This window comes from Cryptomeria japonica, chromosome 5 (assembly GCF_030272615.1).
Source record: "Cryptomeria japonica chromosome 5, Sugi_1.0, whole genome shotgun sequence".
NCBI lineage: Eukaryota > Viridiplantae > Streptophyta > Pinopsida > Cupressales > Cupressaceae > Cryptomeria > Cryptomeria japonica.
Window position 1 is genome coordinate 686,386,023 of NC_081409.1, and position 10,779 is coordinate 686,396,801.

Below are 10,779 nucleotides of genomic sequence, written 5' to 3' on the forward strand. Positions count from 1 at the left end.
CAGATGGGGTGGCCAGGGTCTACAAGTGGGAAGTTACTCATCGATTCACATGGATAGGTCATGAAGCAACCAAAACCCTTTTGAAATGGCTCTCCACAATTTTATGAGAGAAATGAATGCAAATAGGGGAGGAGGCAGGATTCAATAGATGGAGAATATTCCGGTGGCATAGCAAGTTGTTCATCCTTACCTAGACCACATCCTGGATGACCGTGAGCTCATATGGATGGAGGGGCAGACTGGCTAGGTAGTGTGGTTTGAGATTGATGTCAAACTAATTCCCATTGATGGGGAGTTCCAGTTCATATAGAGACTGATATGTTGTTGTTTTCTCTTTTTTATTCACTATGATAGTCGATGACTCTGACATCTATTGTATATATGTCAACGTTATTACTATGCATCTCTTACTTTTTGTATTAGTGGTGGTTGATGAAAGGGACTCAGTCCCTCATGCTATGAATGTAATAGATACTCTAGTTTCGTCACTATTGTTTTTGTAATTGCTATGTTTTGACCTTATGATAGTTAATATAAAAAATTGTTTTTTACAAATCTTCAAGGTCAAGTATAAAATGTTGCAAAATGTCAGCTCTAACAACAATTGTTTCTACCTAAGATTTGCTAATTAAATTCTAGTGGATTGAAATTGATTGATCATGAGAATTTTTCAAATTTCTTGGCATTTCCTTTGCCTTAGTTTCCGCTTCTACCTTATGAAAAGTTCATAAATTGAGAAGAAACTCACCTAGTATATTACTAAGCCTCTTTCTTTGGTAGGAAGTTTCTAGTTGTTCTTCAAAATATTATCTACCATACAAATTTACTCTTCTTGTTGGGTTCCTCCTATGGTAGGCTTCCTACTTGAAGAAGGAGAGAATTCTCAAATTCCTATGGGTGTCTTCTAATAATGATAAAGGATCTCAATGTGTGGCTTGGGTATACTAATGCCTTCCTCATGACTCTAGAGGCCTACAGTTGCTTTCAATTTGATGAGCCAAAGTTTAGCCCTATGTGAAAAATGGATTATCAAAGCCCGTGAAGGAAATAAAGCCTAGAAAGTCTTGATTTGATATGATATTGCACCTTTATTGGAGTTCTCATTGAGCATCAAACTTGGAAGGATCTTGAGATTTGTTTTCCATCTAATTATGAAAAAATCCATTCTTGAATCTACTTTTGTCACCAATTGTCACCAAAGCATTTGAGAGATTTGAAAGGTTTGGGAAGCCATCAAACCATCACTAAATAAATTTCACAAGGCACTATCTATTTGGTGCTCTTTGGTTCTTTCCTACTAAGATTGTCTACTTTGTCTACTTGTAAAGGTTATATAAGTTAATTCTTTAAAACTCTATGAAGGAGAATCAAAACTTTGCCTAGGAGAATCAAAACTTTGCCTACTCTCTTCTATGATATCACTGTGAATTTTCTTCCTTCCCTAAAGGCCAAAGTGAACTCTAAATTTCTAATTAGTATTTTGTGACATCAAATATTTATTGATCAAGTTCCTCTCAATATGCTTTACGAAATTGGGGTTATAATCTTTAAACCTTGGTGAAAGATTGAAGATGATATCTTGACACATCATGTTATAGTTACAAACCTTATAAGAGATATAAATTCCTTTCTCACCATCTTCCTATCTAACTTCTCTAGTCCTCTTTCGCACTTCAAACTATATATTTAAGATTTTTTAATTTCTAATTTTGTTATGAAGCTTGACCATTTTACTTTGTGTCTTTTATTTGAAGTCTCAACCTTGTCACCAAATTATCTCATTTAGAAACTATCAATCCTCATTGTGGACAAAAGGAAACTCTCAAGCACCAATTCTGGTTTTATTTCAGATCTCAATAATTAATTTTGAAACTAGATTTGTGGCTTTTTCTAGCCTTCGTAGTTGGAGCCTTTCTCATGACTATGGTTTTATTGAAAACTTGACCCATAATTGATTTAACATTCTTTTAGGGTGAAGATTCTTTTTAGAACCTCGGAAAAATAAAGATTATACTATTTTCATTGAATTTATTTTTTTTATATCCATTTTTGCAATGTATTAAAGTTATGATTTGTTTCAATGTTTTTACGCATGTTCAAGTGCAAACAAATGAACATACGGTAACACATTTACAAGTTCTATTAGAGATCACTAGGATAATGCCGACCCATGTACCATTGCCAGTTCATCTTGTCATCTCTAGCTTTCTATAGGGGCTGCTCTACTTCTTCCTTGTGGAAGCTAACATGGATGTAATTAGAATGCTTAGGGAGGTCATGACTCGTAGTCACATGCTTCTCTGCTATCTTATTGATGAGCTCGAATGACTTTGTTTTGTTACTTTTACTTAATTCGGATTTTACTTTGCATAAACTCACCTATTTTTTATAATAATGTATTATTTTCCTTTTTAATATAAAAAAATTAATACAACCATTATTCATTGAAAAACAGTCCGTCAAATCTTATTTTTAAATTGAAACATTAGAGAACTCATTTCCAGAATTCTATTTATAATAATAATTCAATCCATGCAATGTCATGATCACGAGAGAATACATAAAATTCTAAATGATAATTAACAAGATGAACTAGATGAACCACTTATTTATGAAACAATTTCCAAGCCTGTCGGTCATACTGAAACCAAAGCAAAGAAGAGATCTACACATTTTCTCTCTGTTGCAGTTGAATAGGCGAGCTCTCTTCACATAGAGGCTTTCTTCGCAAGACGTTTAGCCAACGTATTTCCTAAGTCTCTGTCACACTGCAAAGTAAGAATCAGCAATCAATATTTCTGTGTTTGTTTTGATGCCTTGTGGTCGCTCTCTAGCTTGCCATTGTCATTTATGTGGTGTACAAAATTTAGAGGCTTTTACTAGAGTGCAACATACTTATGGTGGGATTCAATCCATATACATACCGTCATCCTCCTCCTCCTATATATGAGGTTGTTAACAAATAGATTAGCTAAAATAAATGCTCAATCAACTATTTATACCTGAGACCAATAAGATATCCAGACACTCCTGATCTCATCGGTCACCCTTACATCAGACAAGGCATCAGCAAAACGTTGGATAAATCTTTCTTGTCTGCGAGAAACGAAGAAAATCTCTTTTAAGTTAGATGTAGATATCAGTGCCAATAAGTAATTTGTAATTCATGTCCTGTACCTATACCCATAAAATAGTATCCGAAATTTGTAGGTTGTATAGTCCCTTTGGTACAATGTATTTGGCTATGGAAAGGTTAAGGTATAGAAAGATATATCATATTTAGGGCAACATATAGCATCAACATGTTAGGGGTGTATTATTCTTGATTTCATTTGGAAGCTGCAATTCATGTAAACTAAAAGGAAGCTTTCTCGCCTATGTAGAAAAATATAATGAGACTTATACTGCTGAAAGATTTTTTTGCAATAAATGGATAGATAGAAAATGTCCTATGTACCTGTCATGAGGCCATGATCGATATCGTTCACCAGGTTGCTTGAAGTTGTTCTCTTTTGGAATGATTCTCTGGTAACATTGTAGTTTAGGCTTTTGTGAGTTCAAGAAGTGATCTAACACCATGATGGCAGGAATTGCTCAGAGAGTAGAAATTTGTTTTCTAACATAAATTAGTGCTTAAATTATTACATGGGGTTTTTTCTTTTCCACTTTCATTGTACATATTCATCGAGTGACGGTAACAATGATAGAATTACATATCTAACATACCTTTTCCCTTGCACCACTGACAGGATTTCGTGGAAGGGGTACCCTCTCTGAGTGTTGAACTCGATCAAAATGTGAAGGAAAATAATTCACCTACTCCCAATGGATAGAGGAACGTAGGTCAGCATGTTAGTGAAGAATATTGATTTTATTAACTAAATTGACATTTGATATTAAGATTATTATTAATGATGAGAAAATATAATGGAACTGAAGATAAAGTTTGATATAATACATTAAGAAAAAGCTTAAAACTTATAAACAACCCACAAAGAAATTAACATAACAAAAACATTTGTCAACTTCAAAGTGTTCAAACATCATTTTATCAGATGTGAGGAATATAAAACAACCAGATTGCTAACTTTGTTCGACTTTTGCACTTCATTAAATAATTTATGGGAAATTTCAACATTTAGATAGGGTTCTGCAATTTGTGGTAATGACCCATCTTTTGGAAACGCTCAGCAGTACACCAAACGGATTCCTAGCAAATAGAATATCATGCCTGAGTTTTTAGTTAAAAAAATGTCTTTGGAAGTTTATAAGGAAATTCAAATCGACTGTGTTAGTTTTCCCATTATTCTCAACTAAATCTCCCGAGGCAAATACAAAAGAGCAAGGTTAGTAGCAAAAGTTCAAGATCAGACAGACTTCTACAACTGAAAATACATACCTCCTCATCTCTATGCATGAAATTCATGAAACCCTCATGATGATTGTTGTGATGTGAGCACTTGGGTGCATTAACAGGGAGTAGCAAGTAATTGGGCCCTAGCCTGTGTCTCTGTGTGTCAGAGTATGAGAAAACACGAGTCTGAAACATTTTATCATCTGTATAATAGATGCCAGGTACAATTACTCCAGGGCAGAATGCTAACTGTTCATTCTCGTTAAAGAAATTATCGATGTTTTTGTTCAAGACCATCCTTCCAACCGGCTGCAAAAAGCATAAACCAGTATGAGAATTAGTTTTTCAACAAAGTATCTGAATTAGAAATACGGCATGGAACTTTTGGACCAGTTCAGGACTTAATATAAGTAGTGCTAAAGTAAAACAATTTACATTGTATAACCGAAATTTGGGAAATCAAAAGATTGGCTCCAATACCCACCTGCAAAGGAAACAGATCCTCTGGCCAGGTTTTTGTGTCATCAAGAGGATCAAAATCAAACTTATCTTCATCAGATGGATCCATGGTCTGAATATATAGCTTCCACTCAGGATAGTTTCCAGAAGCTATAGCATCGTATAAATCTTTGGTAGCATGACTATGATTAGTACCTCCCACGACTACAGCCTTCTCATCAAGTAAAAACTTGAGTCCACAAGTAGGTTTCCAATGAAACTTGCAATATGTTTCTTTCCCATCTCTATTAATCAACTGAAAAGATGATCATGAATTCAGTTCTTTGAATTATTAGGACAACCTCTTCAATAACTATATTGCAATGTTGAGAGAAAAGTATTGACTCTATAACACAGGCGGTTTTACCAATTAGAAGATACAAGCACATACATAAATAAAATAATCAACTGGCCAAAATAATACCATGAGCAATTGATATATAAGTTCAATGAATACAAAATGATATGGGAAGCGGCCGATGGAGTAACACATTATTTACTATGTTATGTATCAGTCAGATTTAAAGCTTGGTTGATTATGTTCCAGAATAACTGCAGAGAGGGCAATTTCAAAATTAAATGACAATCACTGAAGGATAGGAAGTTAAGTTGTCCTGTCTGAATGATATAAAGAAGAATTAGCCACTGTATTAAATCAAGGTTGCCTTCTATCCTCCTGGAAGTAATTTCATGGGAACTCATGTATGTTAAATACACAACCCCAAAATTGGATGGTAACGACTTAAGGATAGGAAGTAAAGTTGTCCTATTTGAAAGACAGCTTTCATAAGGACATAAAGAAGTATTCCCACTGTATCATAATGCGGTAATCTCATGGTGGATTCATTTATATCAAATGCAAACTGATTTAATATTGTAAAAAGATTTTCAAAGGTCAAATGGAATTTTAAGCCATCTGCAAGGTATCAATTTTGGAGCTCCTCTCATCACTGTGGCTCTTTTGCATTGGGAGTCAGCTACAAGTGAAGAGTATTAATGTGGACAAAATTGAAATCTAAGGTTAATTTGGCATTGATACATGCAGGCTTGGCAGAATTGATATCCCTGTTCTGGATACTGTCAGAGTGCAAAAGGTGTTTCATTATGCTTATACTTAAAAGCGATTCCCACTGTGGAAGCAGGTCAATTAGCATGTTAATTAGAGTAATAATAAAATAGCTTTTTCTATGCACAAAACTTCAATAGACAATGAAAGAAATATAAATGTGCTTCTGCATGTAATTTTATGGAGATTTTAGCATCAATTATTTGAATCACAGCCTATGATCTATCATCCTCTTCTTTATGATGGATAAGATAATATGATTCAAAATATTAATGGTAAAAAACACCATACAAATACATCCAAAAACACTCATAAATACAGTAATACTATCATAGACTGTAAAAATATCACATCTCTTAACAACGAATAGGCTAGTATATTTTCATATGAACTGGAAACCGATGAATGTAAGATTGATCACCATGCAGAGCAAGTTAAAAGTTAGTGAGAATTTGCATTCACTGAATTTCTTCTTGGAAGGCCTAAAGTGAAGTCGCTTGTAGTATAATATAGGGACTCTCCAAGGAAGCCCCTAAAGCTTTAAGTTGGTATATTTTTTTCTCATAAGTAGCTAGTTACATGATGCAGACCTCCTTCCCCTTTCAGGTGTTGGAAAATGACCTTAATTTACTCTTCTAGTGCCACTAAAAGTGGAGCTCAAAATTATTTATGCAGATAGGAGGCGACAATGTAGAACAAAATCTTCAACAAGAGATGTGGTACTATGTTGATAGGAAGCGACAATGCAGAACAAAATCTTCAACAACAGATATAGTAGTAGCTTTCAAGGGAAGAAAGAAAAAGAGTTAGCAAAGACTTTCTTACCTTGAAAGTGTGAACTCCAAAACCTTCAATGTGCCTGAAATCTGATGGAATCCCCCAGTCATCAAACAAAAATGTGAACATGTGACAACTTTCAGGAACATGGGAAAAGAAATCCATGATACGCCATGGCTCCTGAATATGAGTCTTTGGGTTGGGCTTGAGAGCATGAATGACATCAGGAAACTGCAAATTCAAGCATACAAATTACAAACATAAACCAAACAAAAAATTAAAAACTTGACCAACATCTATGGAGCTAAACAAATACATAATACATAATTTGAGCCAATATGTTTGCACAGAAGTTATCCAAATTTCAAATTTCTCTAGAATCAAACTTTTAAGTTCTATAATACCTTAGAAAATTAAAAGAAGTAACAGAGATATAGAAATATCTGATCTCTTATAACATGAACTGAAAGTAAATACCTTCATTCCATCACGAATAAAGAACACAGGGATGTTGTTCCCAACAAGATCAAAGTTTCCTTCTCTTGTATAAAACTTGACTGCAAAGCCCCTTGGATCTCTCAATGTCTCCGGACTCCCACGTTCATGTATGACAGTAGAGAAGCGCACAATAAGAGGTGTCTGAACCCCAGGTGCCCTCAAAAAATCAGCACAAGTCAGGTGTGAAACATCATGTGTCACCTCGAAAAATCCCTTGGCAGATACTCCTCTTGCATGAACAACTCTCTCAGGAATCCTTTCTCTGTCAAATTGAGCAAGCTTCTCTACCAAGTGATAGTCCTCCAATAACACAGGTCCTACAGTGAACTCAATAATCAGTTGAAGTCAGCACAAGGGATTGTGATGCAGTGATAATGGGATAAATTTAAGAATTCATATTACAAATAATGGTGACCCAGGTTCAAAACCGATGGGCTATGATGTAATAATATTTGAAACACATTAGGTCGGTTTGGTGCTGTGGTCTAGCAGGTAATTGATGGGATTTTATCTTGGACCACCTTACAAAAAAACGAGGGGATCGGCTAAGCAAAAATAAATAATGGGTACATGAGTCTCATCGTAACTCCATGGTTCACAGTCCCATCATGACCCCCAGAAATGCAACAAAGGTGTGCCCTACAAATATATAGGCAATAATTATTATCAATAGATTCAGGATGGACATGATCATTAAAAGGGTGACTGGGGTTTAAGCATTGATGATATAGGCTAAAACTTAAATAGTAGAGTATCCCACATTAAAAGGGTGACTGGGGTTTAAGCATTGATTATATAGGCTAAAACTTTAATAGGGTAAACAGTTCCAGCTTATCTATTTCTTAAAAGCCATTTTATGGTTCTGTAAGCTTAAACATCACATTCTTGACATTCTTGACTTGTTTAGACATTTGAAATCACACTTGATTTGATTTTATGGGTGGGTAAGCTTAAACATCATATTTTAAGTTTTGACTTGTTTAGATGGTTCATTTGAAATCACACTAACCGACCTCTGAACTATTAGCATGATTTCAAATGAACTACCTAAACAAATACCGTATTAGAGACATTCATTTGAAATCACACCAACCCACCTCCGAACTGTGGATAAACAGTGTGGGGTGCATGATTCAATTAAACGTTCAGAGAATTGCAAAGATAAAACCCTCAAAAGAAAAGAAAAATAATTGCTCACCAATAAAATTACTCGAGGAGTCAAGAGATATAAATGCTCTATGCTCAGCCAGAATTATAATTTTAATATTTAGAAATGTAGCCCAAGCTTAACCCATAAAATTCTAGTTCATAAATTTTACCTGAACCAAAGCCATCACGTAATGTATCAGCCCGAGATAAACCAGAATCACTGATTTCAACATTATATTTTGAAAAATTGCATTCCCGCCACTATTTGCCCTTTTAAGTATATTCATGGAATCGACTTTGTTATATCCATTTTCTTTATCATTTTAACATCAAAACTGTAATATGCTGTAAATACCTGGTTATATTAAAATCCTTATAGTTGTTTAATATCTTTTAAATTAGCATGGACTTGGAAACCAAATGATCATAATATTTATTTAATACTGTAAAAAGAAAATCTCCGTACCTCTAACTATGTAAATATTTTGAAAAATATACTATCATCCTCACCAGTTCAACTTAATTATTAATATAAATTCATAAATTATAATTTTCAATATTATTTATTTACTCCTAACTAAGGTAATAAAATTTTAAATATTATTTATTTACTCCTAACTTAGGTAGTCCTGAAGGGGCTACTGCAAGTTTATTTGCAGGTGCTGCTTAGAAAATCTGTGAGATTTCAGAGTAAAGTGATGCACAGAAGATTTCCCTTACATGATTTTCCTAATGCATGTAGGAATAATATCAGGAATAACCACTACAATTATCTGTGCAATAAAATATATGAGGTTAAATTATGTTCAGCTTCCATTTGAACAAGGTAATCCTATTATTTTTCTAGGAGGAGCAGGAGCAACAATTTTTCAGCCCTCCTGTGCTAGGCTCCTTTCAAAATTTCCCTTCTAAGCAGGGGCTGTTCCAAAAGTTCAGGCAAAGATTCTAATATTTACAAGCTTTAAATATAATAGATTATATGGAACCACGGTGAACAAAAGATAACAGCCAACCCAAAACAAAATCGATTACATTAACATAAATTTTGACTGTTGAAACGTCAGGGTACCTCGATCTCCTACTGTATGGGAAGAATTATTATTCCAAACAGGTGCCCCCCGGTTGGTTGTCCAGAGAGAAGAATTGTGAGCACTAGATGGTCTGTGTTTGTATGGATCCATTTCAGCTCTGCAATCACAACATAGAAATTAGAATAATAAAAATTATAAATTCCCCTGTTCAGATTTATACATAACAAAATATTGAGACTTACAGAAGCTAATCAGCGTGCTCCAAAACTTTACTTTTTCAACCTCAGATAGATTGGATCGACCTGAAAGAATGCTCTAAAATATAAGCCAAGAAAAGGCCCAAATGGATCAACTTAAAGGTATGCCCAGAAAAGCATGACAGGTGGTGATAATCGAGAAGATTGAGAAATGGTTAAGATCTTAATTCTTGAAAGCGGTGCAGACTGTCATTTTGTAAAGATGAGCACAAACGTTTTGCGCTTGCAGAGAAGTATATACATGAGCCGTTTGGCGGGTTTTCAAACATAAAAAGCCGTTGGAGCTTGCTCTTAATCCAATAACTCCATCAATGCTCAGGACTTGGGATTATGAAGTATTCGCATAGAAGTTGAAAAAATATAAGATAGCATAATATCAAATTCTCTAAATATTTCATGCCAAATCAGATGTTTTATGCCATCCAGAGTTATTCACAATTACATGCTTCTGAACGCAGAATATTGTTGTGTTATGGTGGATTATGATGAAAGTTTGTTACTGTTACAAAAAGCAAAATATTCTAGAAATTAAATGTATTCCAGGAGCTTTATGTTTTCTTTGACCGCCTTCTTAATTCATTCCATATTCCATCTTGTAAAATAATACAAGCTCAAAAACAAGTATGTCTATGAGTATATATGAGTTATATTCATATTTATAATTAAATAATTAGTTATAATAAGATTATTATAAGATTATAATTTGGTTATATATATATATATATATGAATTTTTATAAATCTTTTTCTTTTATATTATATTAAACATTTTTTATGAATTATTAAGATTGGAGAGAATATATAATAAGAAAATGTTTATAGATAAAAAGTTTGCTATAAATAAGTATTTAGATGTCATCATAATTATTTCTTATTATGGTATAGAGTCATAATTATAGTCTCATGACATGGCAACACCTATGGTACAAGGAATCACTAATAGACATCATAACTACTTATGCTTCCTGATTTTGATTTCAATTATACTAACTTGGATGTAAAGGGTGGGTTAACAAATGTTTATGTTTTAGTTACTTAGTTGTGGATTAAACCCTTCCAAAAAGGACTCAATCTAGTGCTAGTAAACTAAAGATGAATGTATTCCAAATTAATTGACAATTAGTATATGATATTGATTGAAATGCAATTG

The 10,779-nt window shown here is 33.8% G+C and overlaps 1 protein-coding gene across 1 annotated transcript; it reads right to left on the reverse strand.

Annotated features, from left to right (window-relative positions):
- Positions 1-2,437: 2,437 nt before the first annotated feature.
- On the reverse strand, positions 2,438-10,148 carry LOC131040739 (catalase-3). The gene is made up of 10 exons (XM_057973691.2): positions 9,616-10,148; positions 9,412-9,530; positions 7,173-7,510; positions 6,744-6,926; positions 4,839-5,108; positions 4,400-4,663; positions 3,727-3,816; positions 3,458-3,525; positions 3,003-3,096; positions 2,438-2,768 (listed from the first exon to the last, which is right to left on the reverse strand). The coding sequence occupies exons 2-10, from the start codon at positions 9,521-9,523 to the stop codon at positions 2,709-2,711; spliced, it is 1,479 nt and encodes a 492-aa protein (XP_057829674.2). The 5' UTR covers positions 9,524-9,530; positions 9,616-10,148; the 3' UTR covers positions 2,438-2,708.
- Positions 10,149-10,779: the final 631 nt, after the last annotated feature.